At 38.4% G+C, this 23,791-nt stretch overlaps 1 protein-coding gene across 3 annotated transcripts in view; it reads right to left on the bottom strand.

Annotated features, from left to right (window-relative positions):
- Nucleotides 1-398: 398 nt before the first annotated feature.
- Nucleotides 399-23,791, bottom strand: part of camk1b (calcium/calmodulin-dependent protein kinase Ib) — a 40,276-nt gene continuing 16,883 nt past the window's right edge. For all 3 annotated transcript variants that reach the window (XM_026168351.2, XM_026168350.2, XM_026168352.2), the window contains 10 exons: nucleotides 14,929-15,060; nucleotides 7,690-7,764; nucleotides 6,530-6,668; nucleotides 5,902-6,028; nucleotides 5,605-5,680; nucleotides 5,138-5,250; nucleotides 4,087-4,165; nucleotides 3,776-3,863; nucleotides 3,400-3,508; nucleotides 399-3,309 (listed from right to left, as the gene is read on the bottom strand). In XM_026168351.2, coding sequence (XP_026024136.1) covers nucleotides 3,209-3,309; nucleotides 3,400-3,508; nucleotides 3,776-3,863; nucleotides 4,087-4,165; nucleotides 5,138-5,250; nucleotides 5,605-5,680; nucleotides 5,902-6,028; nucleotides 6,530-6,668; nucleotides 7,690-7,764; nucleotides 14,929-15,060 — 1,039 coding nt within the window. In that variant the 3' untranslated portion in view covers nucleotides 399-3,208. The remainder of the gene's footprint in view (nucleotides 3,310-3,399; nucleotides 3,509-3,775; nucleotides 3,864-4,086; nucleotides 4,166-5,137; nucleotides 5,251-5,604; nucleotides 5,681-5,901; nucleotides 6,029-6,529; nucleotides 6,669-7,689; nucleotides 7,765-14,928; nucleotides 15,061-23,791) is intronic.

The raw sequence follows: 23,791 nt of genomic DNA on the forward strand, positions 1-23,791 counted from the left end.
TTACTTTCACATCCTCCCCAGCTGTGTACTGTAACTGAAACATATAACTGGTTATTTAGTAGTAAACTGACAGAAAGTAACAACCAACAATCCTGCTGAATTAAAAAAAAATAAACTAAAAATCAGACTAATGAAAAAATTCAATTTTTTGATTTTAAGGTTTTGTGTTTAATCGAGCTAACTCCTTTTAAATCGAATATGTAAATGCATTAAATCTTAAGTCAGTGCATTAGTTAACATCATAACTAATGATATAAAACATGTGCTGAGGTGTCATTTAACCTTAGATGAAATCCTTTTATTCCACTTTCCAGCACACTTGAACTCTACATATTAAGCATAAATGTAGCATTCAACATGTATTTTTTCCCCGGACAAACAAACTCATTTCCATAATGCATAGACAAGGATTTTAATGTATGCTTCCCTTACAAATCACTGGCTTTCACACTAAGCAATAGTCACTTTTCAACAACCCATGATGCATTGCATCTGTGTATACAGTAGGTACTGCAGCCCAAAACAGCATTTATTAAAAGGCAACATAATTATGGTACAAACACTCAGAACAAACTGTCACCACACACTGGTCATTCTCTACAAGCTGTTAGAGGAGAAAGACTGTCTCGCTCCTTTAGACTGGCGCAGTGTAAAATATATAAATGAAATTTGTCAAGAGCAGTAGCAACGTATGAAACCAACTGTGAGGTCATTAGCACATCCTTTCTCTACATGTTCCCGATATCATTCCGGCAGTTTTCCTACAAACATGGCTGACTGAGCAGATAACAGTTATATTTCCCCATCATGTGTTTTATTACCCTATACCCTGATGTAAAAATCTTTAATTTCCTTGCACATTTCAATTTGTTGCCTCAGCAGAGAATCAAATTAGAACTTTCAAGGACTTCTGTTAGTATTTTTTTGCATGTTAAATACAACAAACCATCTTCTTATTCATCATCACTAGATTTCTTTTTCCTGCAATATGTTTTCTATGGGTATTAAGTTTTTAATTTAATGGAGGAGGACATGCAAAGGATTATGCAAGTGACGGGGTGAGAGAGCAACGTGATCTGCTGTGGTGTCCCCTAAAAGGAGCAGCTAAAAGAAAAGAATATTTACATGGAGGGTTTGAAGTAACATTTTAAATCCATTTCTTTTTTTATTTATTGTGTTGTAGCTGTCTAAAGGAGACACGGCCAACAACGACTCAAATTAGAGCTGTTTTCATTAGCACGGGATCAGTTTTAATATTGACTGCTCCAAAATTAGTCTGTCTGCACGTCTGTTTGCTTTCCTCTGCTTCATGACATTCAAACAACTCACGCAAAAAAAAAAAACAACAAATTCCTGAAAAAAATAATTTGCCATTTTTTTTACCATCTAAATACAGTACAATGTTTACCCAAATATATGCAGAAAATTTCAACAATTATTTTTTGAAGCAGCACACTAAACTCGTTTGAACCTGTTGAAATGTTATTATTTTTTTTCTTTGCCCTTTACTCATTTGCATGACAGGATTTGGATTAAACGATTGTCAAATAAAAAGAAACATCTTCCTTTTATCTGCATTCATCTCATGGTGGCTGTACAATTTAAGAAACGGTCACAATTTTCAAACAACATCATGCAAACATATGTAACCAGCACTAAATTACATGAGCAAGAATGATCAGCTGAAAGTCAATGAGAGAGCAGTGAGGGCAGAGATCATTGCTTTTACTGCTTTTGACAGCGCTGAGCTCAGGACAGGACCCACTGTAACAGGTCCCAGAGCAAAAGTACAGAATATCCAATTAAATGCACACAAAACACCTTAACATCTGCAGCAACCAATATGAACACACTAAATGAACATTTATAGATTCTCCAGCATTTACATACTAAGATTCATTATAAAAGCCAGTAAAAGGACCAATAAAACTCTGTTTGTCCATGTAGGATTTTAAAGGGAACTGAATGTAATAAATGTGAAATATTTACTTTTTATTCTTACATAAAATGCACTGAAGGGTGTAAAGTGGGTCTTTGTAAACACCAGCGTCAAAGCTGTCCCTTGTTGTTGATTTACCTTGTCGTATTGTAAGGAGTTTAATGTTATTTTCATTAACAATTAATGAAAAATATCATTAGCTTACATTTTGTCTTCAGGCATCCAGTCTAAAATTACAGTAATTAACCGTGAAACTACATCTTAAAGCTCAAAGTATAACATGTACAAAATATGAAGTTCCAGAAAGAGGTTCTGTTGCAACAACTCTCACCAATAGACCCATCATAGTGTATATCCTAAAGGCACCTTAGACAAAGAGAAATCCCTGTGTGCAAGCGGTTAAAGAGGTTGAAGGTTGAAAAACAAATGTGAACAAAAGATAAATGGAGAAGCTTTTCCCTCTCAGAGAGCCTAACCACTGCATGGAAACACTGTATCACCACGAGAAAGGCTACATAGTAAATAAATGGAGTTTTCATTGCATAAACTATTCTGTTGCTGATTGTCTAAAAGCATGACTTAAAGACACAGAATGCAGCTCTGTAATATTACAAGATTTGACTCAGTTTTTGTTTCAAATGCTGCAAAAAAAATGCCAGAAATGCTCCGTCGTTCTGGCACTGCGTCATTTGTTTTGTTTTCGTACTGCGATTACTGAAACAGTGTATGTTTTTAGAAATAGGAAAGCATGCATTGGGAAATTATCTCCTGATCATGCAGATATTGTTTCTGGATTTGTACTTCAAAGTCTAACAGTAGGAAGGAACACACAAATATACAAAACAATAAAAACAAACAATGAGACGAATTGAATTCAAAAAACAAAAACCTCAACAATTAAAAACAGTGTCCAACAAGCTCTGTTCTGCTTCGGCAAAAACAATCCCCCCCAGGAACGATGATGGAAAAGTTCGCCTTCCCCCACTTGCTTGGTATCCTCTCCTCCTTTTAAACTCATCCCAAAAATCACCCACTGTGGTGCATCATCATCGTTATCATCAATTCTTCCACCTCCTCCACTTTCAACCGGGTATATGACTTTCCTCTTCAGGCTGGGCTGACTTGCTCCCCCTGCAGACGAGAGGTTGGAATGACTCAGTAGTCCAGCAACCAGATAAGTGGGGAGACAGCGCCTCTGGTGCCACTGAGGGAGTTTAAATTGGAAAGTGACTTGGGATCAATTAGATAAGTAGGTGGAGCAGGTATGGATCACACCCTGCTGGTCGGGTGGCAGCGGTATGTTGGACAGTTGGACAGAGCATCTACTCCGCTGTCGACGTTCTGTGAGCACCCTCCCTCACAGCAAGCCTCTGGGAGATATAAAGCAGACAATATGAGTAATGAATCTACCTGACATTAAAAACGGTGAAGTATGTTACACACAGCCAAAGAGGAGCCACCTGCATCTTCCCCCGGCATCAGCAGATGAGCTGGGTTGGCTCCTTCTTGTCCCGTGCCGAGCTGGAGACGCCTCATGTGACGAACCACTGCTGTGGCATTGAACGCTTGCTGCAGAGAAGCAATAATGAAACTTCAAGAAAGGAGGAAAATCTACTTGCCAATTTTGGACAAATTAGGATCTGGATGGCAATTTAACCCGCCGAGGATCAAGTCATTGTAGCTGAAATCCCTAACCCTAATTACATTTTTTAATTGCCCGGTACAGTTAAGTTAAAATATAGCAAACCAGACCAGTTTTAATCTCTGTCCTCTCCTTTAATGCTAAAAATGAAAAGAACAACGCAACATGTAAGTAGAACTGGGAGGCAGACTTACCTTCCACTTGCTCTTAGCAAAATTCTTCTTAATCTGCGCACTGACAGACTCGTGAATGTTCTTGTCCAGCGCAGTATCCCCAGCAATCCTGACAGAGGAAATGGCTTTCAGTGCGAATGTGTTTTATTTGTGTGCATAACGGATAGGAATCCGGATAGGAATTGTTCTACAGATATGGTCACACATAGTTAACCGACATGCAGTCCAAACACTTACAATATTTACAAAACTTAAGTGTAATTATTGAAGATTTGAACTAACAAAATAACATTATTCTTCTTTGGAAAAATTATGTGTACAAGGAGCCATACCAGGGGTGCTGCAGAGCCTGCTCACAAGTGTAACGTATGCTGGGATCTTTCTCCATCAGATGTACTATAAAATCTTTAGCTGAAAAGGTAAAAAAATATACATTTTAAACATTATCAACTGCATAAAACTGATGTTTAATGAATGATTAATAACCATACTGTACTATCAGTCTAAAACTGGATTAAGCTTATTAATGCAATAATACTTCAGTGTTTTAACTTGACGCCAAGAGTCAAAAGTAGGAATTTTATTTTATTTTTTTACATTTGATCGTTGCCTGATCTTGCAAGTTAAATGCCTGCAGGGTAAACTTTAGGCTTGGAAGGAACAAAAAGATCAAGTCTCCGTCTGGCACTCTGTGTCAAATGGAGTGTCAGGTAGGTGGGAGATTTTTCTGCTCACTGTGAGGGTCTGTGTTTTGCAGAGAGAAGTATTCAACATTGGCGTGCAAAACCGCCGTTCACAATATTCACTATTGGATGAATGCCACCCATTCACAAGGCAATATTTTATGAATCTGGCAAAGATACTTGTAGTAAAACATTTAAATCAGCATGTACGTGTGTAGACACAAAATAATTACCATGTTCTTCCTGTCGCTTGTGGAATGCAATATCTAATGTAATTTCCAGGTGTGATTTAATGACTAGAAACCGTATCAAAGAAAGTTTTTGAAGTTTCTCCAGGACATGTGAGCACTCTGGAGTGTACAATCCCAAATAACAAATGCAGACAAGCACTGGCTGAGACTGTAACAATATAAGAAAAAGGATGTAAATTTCTAATAAATTTCTAGTGGCTCATCTCTTTCTGTGTAATCCAGAACTATCAGATTTGATTTAAAGAGGAGGATGTTTCTGACCTCAAAGAAAAAGAATGAATTAATTTGATGGTTTCCACAACACACACCCAGAACACAATCCTCTGGTGATTTGGGAAACTTTGTTAAAAGGGTGTGTTCCTTCTTTAATCACAGTTTCCAGTGTGATCAGCCTGAAAAGTATCAGTTCCAAAAAGCTCTTTATGAGAGGTCTCATGTCTGTACTGTACCTGAATCAGAGATATCGTCCCAGTACGGAGAATCAAACTCATATTCTGCTTTCAGGATCTGTTCAAACAGTTTGGCATCATTCTCGTCATAGAAGGGAGGATAACCACACAGCCTGAAACACAGAGACAGCACAGGCTGACACTTCCCTTTACAGACACGCTTCGGCTTTTCTATGATGCTAAAGCCTTAATCACTCCTTTATTTAGTAGCTCTGCTTGTTTTGATTTGGCTGATTTTAATGCTGGGTGCCCTTCCTGATGCAACCACCAAGGGATTAGTGTCTATTCCTGGGATCCAACCATGAATCCTTTGCTTGTTAGTTGAATGTTAAAATTAATACTGCTGCTGCTGAATCCAAAACATGCTGCATTCTGATTAATCCTTATCAAAACCTGACTGTTAAAATATTGTATCTCTGCAGATGTGATTCATCTTGTATAAAGATACATCTAAAACATGTACTCACAGAATATATGCTATGACACCAATAGACCAGCAGTCAACTGCTTTACTGTAGGGCTTCTGAGCCAAAACTTCAGGGGCTGAGGAAACACAAGGTCATAGCTATTAAGGCACAATATAACAAGACTTAGCCTTCATAGTGTCTGATACATGTTTAGCATGCTTTCTGTCTCACTTTTTCATACACAGTACACCATCTCTGAGCCATTAAACTGTGTTAAAGCTGAGATCTGAGAAAAAGGTGGTGTACACGCCTAAAGTTGTTTTTTATAAACAGATTTCTAGTATTTGACTCCTTTACCGACATATCCAGGAGTTCCACAGGCTGTTGACATCACACTGCCAGAGCCCTCAATTTTTGACAGACCAAAGTCACTGATCATGATTTTGGAGTCTTCATCCATGCTGTAATACAGCAGATTCTCTGGCTTTGGATGGAGGGACAACAGAACAGAACGTAAATAAAATGCATCATAAAAAAACCATAAAAAATCTTGCAAACTGAAATCCAACATCACTGGACACACAATTAATAACTAATTCTACTTTTGTTAATGATCAGCAAAGCCATACAGTAAGGGGGGATAACAGACATGTATTTAGTCTGGGGGGAAGAACGTTTTTGCCAATTCCTTTAAAGGAGAGTGTGTGTGTGTGTGTGTGTGTGTGTGTGTGTGTGTGTGTGTGTGTGTGTGTGTGTGTGTGTGTGTGTGTGCGTGCGTGCAAATACACAGCACCATCAGGTATCAAAACACAGAAGATAAAGCCCCATAGCACAAAAACATTGATGAAAATGAAACCATATCTCATTATATTGTAGTGAAAAAACAAAAAAAGAGAGACAACAACCTACAAGAATAAACTCAAATTCACTACCATTTGCCACACAAAGTCAATCTTTTCAAACATAGTTCTGATCCCTGGTTCACCTTGAGGTCACGGTGCACAATGCCCATGTCGTGGAGGTATTTGACAGCATCCAGGATCTGCTGAATGAGCTTACTGGCATCTTTCTCTGTGTAGAAGCCCTTCTCTATGATACGATCAAAGAGTTCCCCACCAGACACTCTGTATTTTCAATGTGGATAAGAAAGAAGAAAAGAACAGTGAGAGGGGGACTAAAAATAGAAGGGAAGCATGGAAATTTAAAAGTGTAAAAGCGAGATATAAAAAGATAATCTCTGCTAACTCCAGCAAATAAAAATCTTTTATAGTTAGTTATAAACCACTACTTCAGATAAAGTTACTTTCTTACAAACCACATGGGAAAAATGCTTTCAGTCTAAAATTATAAACAGTCAGTCAATCTTACAATGTCTGCTTCATATTTTGCCACTAGATGGCAACGTGACTCTATCATAGGAATTTCGAGTACATTATGAATACCTGCACAGGAAATTTAACATCTTACAACGAGCTAAAGAAAGAAAAGAGAAGATGATATGGATGTTTAGACAAGCAGTGCATGGAAAGCTGGGTTGCTGAACTCATTCGGCCAGTGTCCCCGTGTCACTTTAACCACATATTCAGTTCCCTCCATGATACATTCCTATTCCTGCGTACATTTTCACATATATGTGCAGCCTCTGTTTGACACCAGTTGGCAGAGGTAAAATAAAACTGAACAGGATAGTGATGCAGCACAACATGAAAGAGTGAACAACCACGAATGAGGTAAAACATCTGGATTTCAAGGTCACATCTTCCCTCTTTGCTGCTGTTTTTCATTTCCCTAATTTTACAGTCATTAATAAATTAATAATAATTTTTCTAATCCTCATCTTGCCTTTGTTTTTCCTCTCTCACTCTGACATTTCACTAGTTGAGGTGGGTGGGACACTGACTGGCAACTAGTATGAGGGCAAACTCCCCACTGTTGCTCATGAGTAGGCAAAGTACAGAGTTTTCGTGTGTGTGTGTGTGTGTGTGTGTGTGTGTGTGTGTGTGTGTGTGTGCGTGCGTGCAAGCATGCCTGTGTGAATGTGTTGCAGGGTGCAATTCATGGCATGTGACAAGCCGTGTGTGGGAGAGAACACAAGTAGGCACGCAAAGACAATTCACAAAGTCCCACACATATGTGAATACTCACAGTTGCATGACAAGGTAGAGGTGTGATTTACTCTCAAATATGTCTTCCAGAGACACAATGTTGGTGTGTTTGATCCTGTGAAGAGAGGGAAAAAAGGAAAAAGCAGGCGAGAAGTTCAGTTGTTAATGTCTGCAGATACAGATGCGAGATGGACTCATCAGATTAAGATTACTCTTGTACCTCTGTCTAACCAACGTGTAATGTTAGCACACCTGCAATATGTGTCTCATACAAATGCTACTGTCAATAAATAACTGTAACCAAACTTTCTGCCAGTTTTTTAAAAGTGATTTACTAACACATCCATCTACAGTCATGTACAAAGGAAAATGCATGCTCTTTCTATCCTGAGGTTTAAGTGATAACATTTTTTAAAAAATGTGTGCTGTATGTCCCTACGAGGTTCTAAAATTACTTAGAGACAACCTAATCTAAAAAAATAAAAAAAATACATACATAACACATTTGATAGGCAGCGTGGCCTTAAAAAAATATCAAGAAAAATGTAAGAAGTGAAGGACAAAAGAAGAAATGGCAGGCATAAAAAGAAAAACAAAAAAAGACACCAACAATCTAAAATAGATCAATAGTGTCTGACAGTCATGTCCTCAAGAAAAAAGGAAAAAACAAAGACCTGGCCCATGACCTGAGAGATTTAGCTGGTTTTTCCATCTACTGTTCACTGAAGCCTCATCAGAAATGGTCTCAGTGGAAGGGTGGCTGTTAAGAAGACATTTTTTGGGGGAAGAGAATCAAGTAGGAAAGGCTGACATACGCTAGATTACACAAGAACTGAAATGAAAATGCAAAAGTCTGATAGTGTGAAGAATCCAAATGTGAAACATTTTCTTGAAACTGTTGTCAGTATTTATGGACGTCAGAAAAGAGGCACAAGAGAGAGCATCAAAAGCCATGTTCAAAATACAGTGGAGGTTCTCTCATGGTTTGGAGATTTTGATTGAACATGCAATATGTTCTATAGCTATAATTCTTATTTTTTTATTTACTTTAACTGTTGATTCACTTTTGACCAAATGAACACACTCAATACTGTATGTTGGAAAGAAGTAAATCACTTTTGAAAAACTGGCAGAAAGTTTGGTTACAGTCTCCATGGTTTCCACAGACCATGGAGACCATCTGACTGGTAACGACTTCATTGTTCAACTTTACAATGGTCCCAAACACACTGACAATGCAGTAAAAGCATACCTGGAAAGAAAAACACACAGTGGATCACTATCAGTCGTGGATTGGTTTCCACAGAGCCCAGACCTCAACATTATTGAAGCAGTGTGGGATCATCTTGGGTGAATGGTAAATGGCCTGTACTTGTATAGCGCTTTACTTAGTCCCCAAGTACTCCAAAGCGCTTTACACTACATTCAGTCATCCACCCATTCACACACTGGTGATGGCAAGCTACATTGTAGCCACAGCTGCCCTGGGGCGCACTGACAGAGGCGAGGCTGCCGGACACAGGCGCCACCGGGCCCTCTGACCACCACCAGGAGGCAACGGGTGAAGTGTCTCGCCCAAGGACACAACGACCGAGACTGTCGGAGCCGGGGCTCGAACCGGCAACCTTCCGATTACAAGACGAACTGTCAACTGTTGAGCCACGATCGCCGACAAAACGTGACAGCCAACATCCAAAGAAGAGCTTTGAATGTCCTTCAAGAAGCTTGCAGAACTATTCCTGAACTTTGCTTAAAAATGACAAGGAAGCTGCCTAAAAGAGATTAGACTGTGTTAAAGAATAAAGGTGCTCATGCCAAATATTGACTTTCAAGCTCATAAGTCTGTACAAACTCAGCGTTGATCTTTGGTCTTGCTGTGTTTCCACTGATGTTTGCACATGTTTCAATAAATCACTGCACCTAGTTCCATTTTAGGAGCAAAATATAAAGAAATATGGGTAACTCAATCTTTTTTCACAGTACTGTATCTCAAGAAGAGGTGTTTGTCCTGGTACAGGAACCAACTCATAAAAATATTGCCCCATAGTGCTACCTTTTACTTCAGCTTTGATTCTTTTTGATTTTTCCTTTTCCTTCATCATGCACTCTGAGTGTTTGTTACCTCAGTGCCTGGTCTAAGGTGTGTGTTTGAAGGTTACCGAGTTGAAGGCAGGAAGACAAAGACAACATAAAACCATGTGTCTGAGATGTACCCAAGGTAACTATGTATGCGTCATCCTGTGCTCACGCTGGATTACAGCAATGAGTCTTATCCACCTTCATTCAGCAGCTTAGCTCTGTGTGGAGCGAGAAACGGACATGTGGAGACTCACATACAGTTTCACACACACGATTACATATGGTCTGCAACATGTAGTACACATTCTGTGCTTGTGTGGACAATGAACCTACGGGTGGACACGGGTCATTGTGACTGTCAGAAAGCTGAAGTGTCTATTTAAGGTTCGGTCCTCTGCTGACCCCTGTCAGCTTGGATCACAGAAAGTCAGCAAATTAGAGAACAGAGCTGCCAACTTTGCAGTGAGCACGAAGCAAAACTGACACTTGAGTGAAAGTAAGAAAACAGGAAATTCTAGTGATTTTTAAATGCTGCTGATTTTTTATTGATTTATTTAACCCACCCTTTGGATTTTGCTGTCTTAGACTTTAAAGTTAAAAATTTATTTTTTCTGTTCACACCTTTTGTATTTTATTGTATTCTTCCAGAGCACTGAGTGGGCCAACCACAAACGAAAGAATGGTTCTTATAAAACTCTTATAAAATTTTAAAGTGTTTCCAGAGAAAATGTAAATATGTTTTTTTCAGATCAGAAGAGATTCAATTAGTCAAATGAAAAGAAACAAGCCACCAAAACAGAACTGTTAATCTGTTACCCATCATGTTTTAATTTGAATGCAGTTACTTCAGTTCATGTACACGCAAATAAAACATTTTAAATAACTTCTCATTTTAAGAACTGTATAATCACTTGAAAATCTTCCACAACTTTTCTGTGTTAGAAGCAGCTACTCTACTGGCAACAAGGTTCCCTGTGTGACACTGAGCAGAATATGCAGTCACATCACCCACTGCCTGCCTCATCTCGTGAATTCACTTTGTAGTAAAGGTGTCAGATACAAGCTTGTGGTCTGACACAAACATGTGTAGTCTTCTTATCTGTCCAGTCCAGTGTTAAATGAGATGGAGTCAAAGACATGCTTAAGGTATGATATTCAGGCTTTGCTGCAACCCTTTCCAGATTTGAAACAAAGTAAGAGGGCGACTTCACAGAAATTCCTCCGACTGGCACAGCTACAAGTGACTCGAAGAGTACAATTAGTCACTGTATTTGCAAATGTCTGTGCTTCAGTAAATGTTTGGTCTAGATAGAACGGGGGAAAGACGAACAGCCCGTGTAACATTTATTAGCAAGACAAAATAGAAAAGCGAAACAGGAAAGACATATTTCTACACTAGCTTGGTGATCATATATTCAATACACTGACCTCTTTTATACAGTTCATAGTAACACGTGTCAAGCATTAAATACACACCAATAAATTTACAGTGGGAGAAATAACAAAAGCCATAGAGGATGACGGGTTTGGGTCTGGCCTCACAGGGAGTGAAGGCAGAGACCGAGTGGCCACATAACGTGGCAGCTGACTATTTAAAAAGCAATTTAATGCGACAGCTGTGTCCCTCGGTCATAAACAAACAGCAGGTTTACTCTGTTTCAGTGTTGTTCCACTGTGCTTTTAAAGTATTTATTAAGGCAGAGAGTAAAATGTGGAGAGAAAGAGTCTCTTATGGGTGTAACACAATGGTGAGACTTGTTTTTCACTGGTTATGTATATAATCAGTTTTGTATTCTTGTTTGCCTGTTTTAGTTAAACAGTGGTAATTTTATTTTGGTGATTTTATGACCTACAACACTGTTTCTAAAAAAAATAAGTACACTTTGAAAAAGAAAAACAGAATGCAATAATTTAAAAATAATTTAAAACCTATATTTAGTTGAAAATAATACAGAAATATATCAAACTGTTGTTTTTTTAAAAAAAAAAAGCTCATTTAATGTTTTGCCAGCAACACTTAAAAAAAAATTAGGAAGGAGCAACAAAAGATAGCAAAAGTGGTTCAAAGCCAAAAAAATAACTCATTATGATTAAACTTAATGAATAACATTATTATACATAAAACGGAAAACCTAGAAAAAAAAAGTGAACCTGAAAAAGGTTCACAGTTGCACACACAAACTTTGGAAACACATAAACTTTAAATAAACCTCATTTTTTCATAAACAGGGTCAAGAAACACTGCCACATATTGTGGGCCTGACTACAGCCTAGTCTTTGCAATCAAAGTCACGGATACTCTGACTTCTCCAAGCTAAAGTGCAAAGTGCACATTAATGATGGGTAAAGTGAGGCTTTGTGCAAACATTCAAAGCAATTGTGTCAACTGTTTCGAGACACTCATCCCTACAGTGACACCTACTGGCCAGTTTTGATATTGTCACAGGTTGACAATGCTCTTCTTCTCTAAATGACCATAGAGAAAAGTGTTGCACACTTCTACCACTCTATCAATAATTATGAACATGTTTTGAAGAAATGCCCATACAACAAAAGGAGAAAAACCTGTAAGAACCTTAAACGACAAAGCTGTGACTGTAAGCAAATAGTATTTCCTCCCTTTTAAGTTTACATAAATGTGGTTGTTTCCGCTGTTTTGAAATTCAGTGAAATGTAAACAAACCAATTTATAAAATGTTTGTTTATTGTGACAACAATTTCAATGTCACCTACTTTGTAGGTAGGGTGTAGATGTAGAGGTGGGGAACTCCAGGCCTCAAGGGCCTGTGTCCAGCAGGTTTTAGATATCACCCTGGGTCAACACACCAGAATCAAATGATTAGTTCATCATCAGGCCTCCGGAGAACTTCAAGACATGTTGAGGAGATAATTTAGCTATTAGAATCAGCTGTGTTGGATCATGGACACATTTAAATCCTGCAGGACACCGGCCCTTGAGGCCTGGGGCTCCGCCACCCCTGGTGTAGAGTGTAGGCCTCAGTGATCTTTATAGAAGATGTTTCATTTACAGTGGAACGAATGTAGCTAATTATACCAATGAAAAATTAACGTCTATGTAAATATGTTTATTCACAAATATTAGTTTTTCAGCTGTTTTGCGGATGAGTTGGCTTCTTTTTTTGTAACTTACCTCCCTAGACGTGGCAAAAATCTTTTCACACTTACTGTGGGTATACACGGGTATTTTTTGCCAAGCTCTAAAGGTGTGGATAAACAACACCTTATTCATGCCATCATCAGTGACCTCTACAGTGGCATCAGCAGTTGCACTATGGGTGCTATGAGTTTCACTAACCCAGCTGTCAAAAATTTCCTACAATCTCTGCTGAGTCCTGAGCTGTGGTTACTGCTGCCACTCCTGCTCCTGGTCTCGGTCCAGCTGCTGCTGACTTTCAAACTTTCTGGAAGTTTGTGGTGACACCTGGTGTGGTATCGCCCTCAGTTGATTGTTAGTATCAACTGAGGGCGAATGCACCAAAACTTGAATTAGCTGTGATCACATTATGTGCATGTTTTGAACTGCACTGTGTTTCAGAAGATCTGCGCTTCATAAGCTCAACACAGCATTGAAGTTTTAGTATGGAGCATCCCACACTAGTGCAAATGTCACAGGTAACATCTGTAAAGGGCCCACTAATCCTAAATAATATGAAATTGTGTATTCGGGGCCCAATTTTTATTTTTCACTTTAGTTTTAGTAGGGTGACTGGACAAAAACTGTGGAGTTGGGTGATTTAAGAATTAAAAAACTGGACAGCAAATATGCCTCTTTTCTTAAGAAACATTTTATGAAGCCCCTGTAATGAAAGCGTTACATGATCACGTATATCAAAAAAACAAAAAAAATGCATGAATTTTGGGGGAAAAGGAAAAAAAAGGTGGAGTTGGGAGTGAATTTCCTGATTCAGATATTCATTTTCTGGATGCTGCCATCCAGAAGTGTTTTTAGTAAAGGTCTTGCTCATTTTAGCAAGTGTGCCAAACTTCTGCAAGTATTACAATGGCATGCTTCTGTCCAGATGCTACATATTAGTACAGCTTCATGAAACGTATATTTTATAAACAGTTTAAATACTCCCCCACTCAGACCCCGTTCCCAACTTTGTGTACTTGGATGAGGTGTTACAATGATTCATGAAACCACTTTTCGAGTCTATGCAAACTTCACAAAGAGCAAGGCCTGATCTGCAATCCAAGTTTACTTCAGTTTACCTCATTTGTCAAATTTGGACTGTTAACTAAACCCCAACATGCTCATTGCTCCGTCCTCACGTCACCTCGTCTCCTGTAACCCAGGCAACAAGAGCGCTAAAAATAACTAGGGACCCAAAGTAGATCAGCCATTTTCACTGTGGCCTGTAATTCCCTGCATCTAAAGAAAGGTACATTTGAAAAACTTCATAACAGCAAAGAGTGAAACTGCCGCTTGCTTTAATATATTCAACATTATGCCTGTTTCTCAGGTAGAAAGAAAACCACTTGGGCAAATGACTCAATATGTGTTTGCTGCCAGGAGAAGCTGAAAATCATTGGTTTAAATCATTGTCAATCTTCATTTTGTGTGATGGCATGAAACATAGCATGATCTCAAAAGATAATGTCAATTACATTAATAGTTGCATCATATACAATAATTAACTTGAACACCTCATATGAACCCCAATCCTTGTTTCTACCTGAGAAACTCCAAATCAGTAGAAATAAAAACTATTTTTAGAGTAATTAGGGGTAAAACGACTCTATAACAGGCTACAGAAGCTAATCGTGTCAGCTAAGAAGAGGAAACTGATGCTATAATTCACACAGGCTCACACGGATCCTTCCCACCTTGGATCACCGGTTCAGGTGTGTGGTGGTGTAATGGAGTGGGTGATTTCTTTTTAATTTTGTTTTGTTTTTTTGCCAAACTTTGGCACATTTAAATGCCACAGCCTACCTTCTTACCCACATCTTTTGTTATTTGCTCTCATCGTCACAAACACAGTCAGGAGATCTTCCTAACGTAATGTGCAGTGCTTCAAAATACAGATTTTTACAATAACAATTTAATCTTCTATGTATAAATAATTTCTGATCTCTCTCGTGTTTTTAAGCAAATCCATTCAAAATATGTCTTCTTTAAATGAAGACATATAGGGCCTATTAATGCCAACTCACCAAAACACAGAAGTCCACTTACTTGTGCAGTACTGCTATCTCATTCTCAATGCTGTTTTCCTTGCCCTCTAAGGCCTTCTTGGGGATACACTTGACGGCCACCAATTTCTGAGTCCTCTTCTCCTCAGCCAAGACCACCTCAGAGAAAGCCCCGCTGAAACACAAACACACAAGTCTGTTAGACCTGAGTTTATTCATCCCAGGGGCTTCAGCTTTTCACATGCGTCGCTGACACTCTACAGAAAATAAGAAATTCCAGCTCTGATGTTAAACTGGTCTAACTTTTGTAATTCTTGGCTACCAGCATCTAAAAGCTAATATAAATTTTAGCCTGCTGATGCCAGATTGTGTTTATTTTTAATATCAGCCGCCTCCCGAAGTCTTTGGCGTGCTGAGTCAAGTTTTGGAAAGACTACAACCTGGTGGGATGAGTTGGAAGCACCAGTATTAAATATCGAGGTTTATCTCAGTGACAAATGTTGATACTGGCCAAAGGATTTTAAGTCTGACTCATGTAATGCTGTATATCAGTTGTATGCTACAGTTTACATTGTCACAGATTGAATAATGGTGTATATGAAAGTCCATATGAACAATAAATGGGGAAAAAATAGCCTCAGAATTTTTCCCCGTTTTGGATGTATTGCAGGCTTCATAAAACTTACTGTTATGTTATAAAATTCACTGTCTTCTTATTTATCTGTATTTGTTTCTAATTTATCTATATTCAGGGGTGCACATAAGTGGTCCGCAGGTGCGCATTCGCTGTCAAAATAAAAGACGCGCACCAGATAAGAAGTTGCAACGCACGTTTTTTTCACGGTATATTCTGCACCACATCTCTGTGCGTTCATCATTTGTTTGAAGCCAGCTCACCTCCTGCAACCACTGTTCCGAGACTACGTGCTTCTTTTGCGGTTTGGACTCCTTCGGACATTTCTTTGGTGGTGGAGGAGCACCAAACTAATTGCTTAAAGGAGCTTGCTTCTTCGCATCTTTAAGAGTTCTAAACAAAGAAAATCTTACGTACGCAAACGCACGTTGCAACTTCTTATCTGGTGCGCGTCTTTTATTTTGACAGCGAATGCGCACCTGCGGACCACTTATGTGCACCCCTGTCTATATTTGTTTCTCTATTGTTTTCTCTTGTTTTAACCGATTGTGAAGCACTTTGGTCAACTCCGTTGTTTTTAAATGTGCTATACAAATACATTTTGAATTGAATTTGAATTGAATTTTGCCTTTTACCATCATTTACGTAAAGAACCCAGGCTTTGACTAGCTGAAGTACTGCAATGACAAATCTGACAGCCTTTTACACTTTTTTCTTTTTTATTCTCTTGGTTTCTGTATTCAGGAAAATCAAAACAAGTAAAGCATCTGAAGTCAGAGTAGCAAAAGAATAATAGCACTTTCCCATGACCCATTTCAGAGTGGAGGTGGACCTCGAGCATTTTGACCACAGCCCGAAGAGTTCTGACTCAGCTCCAGTGCTGTTCAATAGCTACAACTCCTGAGCCACAATGGTAGGCTTTGACACCGCAATACAACAGAGACAAGGTCACGGTAGCTTCAATGCAACGTTTTGGTTTCTTCATGTGTAATGTAACTTACTGTTTCAAACTGTGATGATTTTAATAAAATAAAAATAAATAAATAAGCAAGACTAAAGGAAAAAACATTGGTAACATAAAAATTACATAACACTCTCCCTGCAGCAGAAGGTCTTCTGATTACTGATTTGTTTAGCCTACTAATCAGTCTACCATATATTAAGCTGTACTTCACATACCAGAATAAATAAAAGGAAGAGCTTCCATGAAAAAACTAGGGTCTTCCTGATTTTTAATTTTTCATATTTTCCCATACACCTAAATTACAGTGCCTTTTTAGGGAAAAAAAAAACAGATGGAAAGACCACTATGGCACATAATAATCCTGGTAATTAGCCCTAAAGCTTAACATCTGTGCATCCCATACCCATGACCTTATGCTGTGTTTACAACACATAGGATAGACTGTTGGGATGATGAAGTGGGTAGTGTCGGGTATATATTTGGTTTTCTACTAAGTGCTAATGTTGGATGAATCTGAGCGTTTTGAAGTGAATACATTTCTTACAGTAATGTGTAACACAGGCAAATTTATCAATTTCAAAGCTTTTGATACTCTCATGCTTGAATTCACTGGATCATTCTCACTGATTTTTATGAATTTTTAGAATAGAATAGAATTCAACTTTATTGTTATTGCACATGTCACAAGTGCAGGCAACGAAATGCAGTTTGCATCCATCCAGAAACTGCTTTAGCCATAATATAGATATATTACAAAAATATATATTAGCAATAATATATATATATATAGATATATTACAGGAATGGGTCTATTATAGGTCATTTTTGCAATGGTGGTTCTTCCAAAAGTCTTATTGCACGAGGTCATCACTCTCAGTCAGTTTATTTATAAAGTCCATTTAAACACAACACAGTGCTAAACAGCAAGTAATAACAAGAGTGAAAATGTTTAGAACAATAAAAATAATGATTTTATCCAATATTCTTCAGGTAGGAGTGTCAGGCAAGTCATTACACAACAAACACAAAAATCTGATTTTTTATATCTCACCTGAAGGAAATCTGAATTCTAGTAAATGATGTGTAGTTTTACAGGAAAGTTTACATAGCTTGAAATAACTCACAATGATGTCTTGCGGTGAAGCAGTAATTCACACTACAACAGACACTGACAGTGAACAATGTTTGTTTTTTGTTTTCTCAAAAAAAAAAATCTATGATCATTTCAGTATTAGCTGCCAATACCATGTTCAAACATGTCCCTGTTTTCTTAAAACCAATGGCACGATAAAAACTCAGATCAAAAGTGAAATCGGTTGTTATCGCTCTGGTTCCAGGCAGTTGTTTGTGTAGACAGAAAGGAAGGACATGCATTCAGTCTAGAGATTTACAGATTCATTATTACTGCCAAACATGAAGACTTGTTTTCATACCAGCGACATCTGAAAAACAAGCAACTCTCTCTTCTCTGTAAAGTAATCCTAGAAAAAAAGAATCCTGCAAAACACATTTACATTCATAATTCAAATTTTAATTTTAAATAAAATAAATAAATTCTTGAAAGAAGGCTGATTTTGCCTAATGTAATTTATGGCTCATGAGTTATATCAGGATTTTCCATAAAGGGACACTGTGTTGGCAAAGGTCGAGTGCACTGAGCAGTGATAGATGTCGCCTGCAGTCCTATTTTGGCTCAGCGTTTGTGTTCCTGTTTGCATTTCTTGCAGTATTTATAACAGTTGTTTGTGTCTTTTGCTTTAGGAAATTACTTTCGTAGTGAAATAAAGCCCATGATCAGTGTAACAAACTCAAAAATTGGGTTCCCATTTTGCTACTACTATTGAAATACACGCTGCCATGCATGACATTGTGATATTTCAATTTTGACATGACAGGCATTGGTGCACGCTGAATAACACTGGCAATGGCTTCCTTACAAAATAACAGTGAAACTGCTTGCTTCCTGCTTACGTTTAAAGAAATTGAATATGCAAACAGAGGGCTTACAATTACCTTTTTTTAGTTATCAAGCAAAATTCGTAAAGACAACAAATGAACAGTAGTTGAGCTTAGATATATATGTTTTACAACGGGTCCTTCCACAAACTTTATGCAGTGACCCTCATGCAGGTCTCTGGTGGTGTTAACTACAAAAACCCAAAGAACCCTGAACCCAGATCTTGATAAGACTAACTGTGAGTGAGGCTTTGTGGTCGTGTGTCAACAAGAAACTAAAACTTGTGCAGGAATGCCATCTGCTTTGGCAGAAATCCAGCTCTGTGGAGGAGGTTGTCACTGCTGCAAATTCCTCTGCAGCATCTGGAGAATTTAGCTGACATTCTCCATGCTTCCACTGACAAACCAAAAGGGCTCTTGGGAAGTGTCAAATAGTGGTTCACAGAGACGGTCTTTGACTACAGATATTCAAGGGGGGGGATTTTATTTGTTTCGCAAGATAAAAACTGTATAACCATTTTGCCATGTGAAATGATCCTGATGTATATTTGCCTGACTTGAATTGTTTAAAATAACTTGATATTTATATTTAACCACATTTTGCCATAAACACCCCCCCCCCCCCCCCCCCCCCCCCCAAGAAAAAAAAAACCTTTTACGTTCTTGACTTCCCATCACAAAATAAGACTGGTCATTGTTTTTATGTAGTTCCCAAAATTACTTCCCTATTTTCTGAATATCAGGAAACAGTCCTTCACTGCGTTGGTCCTTTAAAGTGACACTTTTACTGAGCAGCAGCCTTGACAGCCACTGTTTAATAAAAACAGAAGAAGCAGACACAAGTTCAGCCAACTGCCTTCTATGCTTGTCACCACACAGGGGATGCCAAAGAAATGTAGCAGCAACCCTCAAGTACTGTTGTTATACAACTGTTTTACAGTAAATTATCTGAGTATTATTTGATGTGTCTGCAACTGGCACCGTGCAGCCTAAAAAAAACATGAAGAATATAGAAAGGATGGCTGTGTCGGGTGAGTTTGCTGAAGGTTAATCCTAACCAAGGTTTCAGTTGGATTATAAGGTAAACAAACGTGTTTACAGAGCTGTTCCCGTTCCAAACAGGATGTTCTAATCAGCACCATGGGAACTGTGTCCAGAAACAGGAAACACTCAGTCCCCTCACCCTCACGCACACACAGGCATGCAGACATGGTACGACTGGAGAGCTATTAGCTGCTAAGCCCTTAATGAGGACTAGCTTGCCATTATACAAACAGTAGGGCATTTCTCAGAAAAACACTGTGTAAATACTTTACACAGTGGTTTCAATATATACATACAGTATACAGTCAAATATAGAAAAGACATATACACATTTAGGCCTCATACAGTTTAAATATTTGCATAAACTCCGTCTCTGTTGGTTTTACACCCCACCCAAACATTTGAATAAGATGTTGGGCTGTTTTTTTATTATTATTATTAATTTTATTCATCGTAAATGGTCAAATGTCAGCAGACCCCTCTGTTTCTTCTATTTTGAACACAACACCTTTTTTATTTTGTTACTGTTGTATTGTATAAAGTAAGTGTCAGTGATGATGCAGATATGTACAGCACATACTGTATGCCAATTAAAATGAACTCTGCAAAGCAAACATTAAAAAAAGAAAATCAACAAGGAAGTATTTCTTATGTGGCAGTGACGTTTTGAGAATACTAATCTTCTCTGACTGTCTGCCATGGAAAAAGGACATTTCTTATTTCTCAAACTCACAGCACTTCTGCCATCTGTCCTGCTGAGAAGTTGGTCAAGAAGGTATGTAAACAGATGACAAAACTGTAACTGTGGAAAGGTCAGAGAGACATAGGGAAGGACCATCTGGCCCAATAAGAGCTGAGAGATACCCAACTGTGAAACTGGACCTGAAACATAAAAAGACCATCTTTGCTCTGTGGGCCTCCCAAACATGAAGAACAGCACAATCAAACCACAATCACTCTCGATTTACATATAACAACACAGCACACAGACACAACACATCAGTAAAATGTGGTCATCTAATCCTAAAGGGAGACCAATTTAAAATACTTGAATTACCATTTTTTTTGCTCCATCAAGGCAAAGACACAAATCTGAGACAGTGAAAAATACTTCACACAAAAACTGCCAGAATTTAGCCTACATTAACCACATCTACCTCATGAGTAAATAATGTTGCCTATGTTGTGTTTACAGCCTATTGTTTTGAATCACCTGATCAAAACAACCATTTATACATGGCTAATATCTCAAAATTATACACCGTGCCTCCTTTGTCACTGGCGCCTTGATGCAGCAGGTTATGACAATATCAAAATACATCTCTCACTTCCAACTCATCACATATGGACACATGTATAAGAGCCCTTGGCATCAAATCACATAAAGGCAGTGGTTAACCCATCCAATACGATGGGTTAACTTTTGGCATATTTTAACTCAAACTGAAAGTTTTTCCTATACTATATTCCAATATTATACTACACGTAACACAGTAGTGTGCCTAGCAAGTAAAAAAGGAAGTGAAAATCAGTAAGTGGAAGATCAAATAAACTCAGAAGCTTCCAGATTATCCTCCAAACCTTTTCTGTCGTTGAAAGCCCACCATTACCCCTCTGCATTGAACACAAACTAGCAAAGCATTGTATTGGTGTGGAGCTGCGATGAGTATGTTTGCATTCTGTTCTCCTAGTTTACACATCTGCAGCATTAAACCTTCCTATGGGGCTAAGACTTGCTGTGATTGCATACCGAGTGAGGATGTATACACATACTGTATCACAAATGTGAAAAGTAAAATGAAAAAGAGATTTATTTACTTTTAAAAGGTTTAAATAAACCATTTAAAAACCATTAAATAAAATAAGGCAACACGGTGGCACGGTGGTTAGCACTGTTGCTGCACAGCAAGAAGGTCCTGAGTTCAATTCCACCATCAGGCTGGGGTCTTTCTCCGTGGAGTTTGCATGTTCTCCCTGTGTTGGCGTGGGTTCCCTACGGGCACTCCGGCTTCCTCCCACCGTCCAGCTTGTGGAGATAGGTTAATTGATTAATCCAAATTGCTCATAGGTGTGAGTGTGAATGGTTGTCTGACTCTATGTGTTAGCCCTGCGACAGACTGGCGAGCTGTCCAGGGTGTACCCCGCCACTCGCCCTATGACAGCTGGGATAGGCCCCCGTGACCCTGAAAAGGTTAAGCGGAAGCGAATGGATGGATGGTGTAAAATATGACCTACTGATATTGACAAAGTGCACCAAAGACCAGCACCATGGCTAAACTATGTTTTTTAGTGTAATACCTCAGTACAATCCACACTACAGTTCAGTGAAGTAATATTACATAACCAAACCAAGAAAACTAAACTGCTACATCTAGAGCTATGAGCAACATGGGGAGCTACTGGCTAGAGTGAACTCATTAATTCACCAAAAGACAAACATTGCTCCTGAAGTCTGTACTGTTGTCAGTCTCTGAATGGTGATAGCAGACAGCAATCCCATGATTCCTATGTCCTCTCTAGGTTACTATCCAAATATTTCTGTAACTGCAAATCTAAATATTGGAAACACTAACAATTTACTTTTAGCCATCTGATCTGTTCATGAGACACCAACAAAAGATATTTTCTGACTTTTTATATGGAATACTATTTGTAAATTAAAACAGCTTTAAATCTACAAGTACACAAGTGCTGGCATCAATAATGGTCAGTTTGTAGCATGAAAATTTTTCAGCAGAAAAAATTTGTCCTTCACTGAGAATAATTAAGCCACTCTGACGATACACAGTCTATCTGGACCAATCATCTCATGACGTAGCCTCTGCAGCTAACATTGTTTCTGAGGATAGAAATTCTTGGTTTTGTTATCTGCTATTTCCTCAATAAATAACAAAATGAAACACTCTTAAACTGTCATCACAAAATAACTGAAGGTTTCAAGTCTGAACTATGGCCAGTGCAGTAAGAGGTCACCTTACCAACTCCAGTTAATTCAGAACACTGCTGCCTGGATTTTAACTGGCACTAAGAAATATGAGCATATTTCTTACTCCAATAATAAATCAATGTTAAACTTAGACTGGCTGACCATTCAATTTTGTATCCATTTTAAAAGAAAAAGCTACTTTTAGAGGCTACCTTATCCACAAGGGGGGTCACCACAGCAGGTAGCTCCCTAAAAATGCACCTCATGAGGTAGCTTGACTTCACAAATCTTGTTGTCCTTAAAGTATTTTTTGGGAAAGCCAGAAGCTGTTCACTGTGTCCATGGGAAAAAACAAAACTAATGATAAACACACACACACTTGCACACACACACACACACACACACTCACGCACACACACACACTATTTTGAATTTTGGATTAAGTAAAATCCAACTTTGAATTTTTTGCCGTTCTCCAGAGCCCATAAAAAGGTATTTGGGAGAGCCATACAACAATCCCCCAAAAGCTTCCATTACAACTTGAACCTTGCCCTGATATACTGAATGCTCATATATACATCTACCTGCTAGTAAAGATTATGTTCAACTATAACTTAAGATATTGCATGCAGAGCAAGTTGCAAAAAAGCAACAAGAAATTTCTAAAACTTTTTGACATGGAAATGCTAAGTATATACATACATTTAGGGAAGATTTACCCTCAAAAAGTGCACTGTAAAAAAATCAAGTTGGTATTTTGCATTGATAAGCTGGTCCGGCTGTTTCAGAGATTCAGGATTCATCCAATTCCCATGAAAAGACAGCAGCAAGGAGAATTTTATGATTTGCTCCAGAAGCTGAAGCTGTATCATGAATGCTTTCGTACATATTTCAGGAAGTCAATGGGGCAGTTTGAGCTCCTGTTGGCATAGTTGGGACCACAACTGAGGAGCCAGAGAACTCATTTCAGAGAGGTGATTGCGCCTAGCTGTTTATCTGAGGTAAAACAGTATTAAGTTAATATTTCCATATCATTGTATATTCACTACCGATGTGCATGTTAAGCCACAAGGACTCTTGTTGCTTAATATAGTGGTCTGATTACTAAATATTTTACGTGTCCTGTGTTTAAAGGCCTTTAAAGTCTTCACTAATTGATTTTATTTTATAGCTTGATTATTTATGGATTCTGACTCTCTTTGGTAAACAAATTAAATTTCCAGCACGCACCTCTTTGCAGTACGCCATTGGACAGGCATTGACAAAAGACAAAGTAACAAGAAGCTCTACCCAGCTAAAAAAAACAAAAACACACACACACACACACACACACACACACACACACACACACACACACACACACACACACACACACACACACA

Source organism: Astatotilapia calliptera, chromosome 5 (genome assembly GCF_964374335.1).
Source record: "Astatotilapia calliptera chromosome 5, fAstCal68.1, whole genome shotgun sequence".
Classification (NCBI taxonomy): Eukaryota; Metazoa; Chordata; class Actinopteri; order Cichliformes; family Cichlidae; genus Astatotilapia; species Astatotilapia calliptera.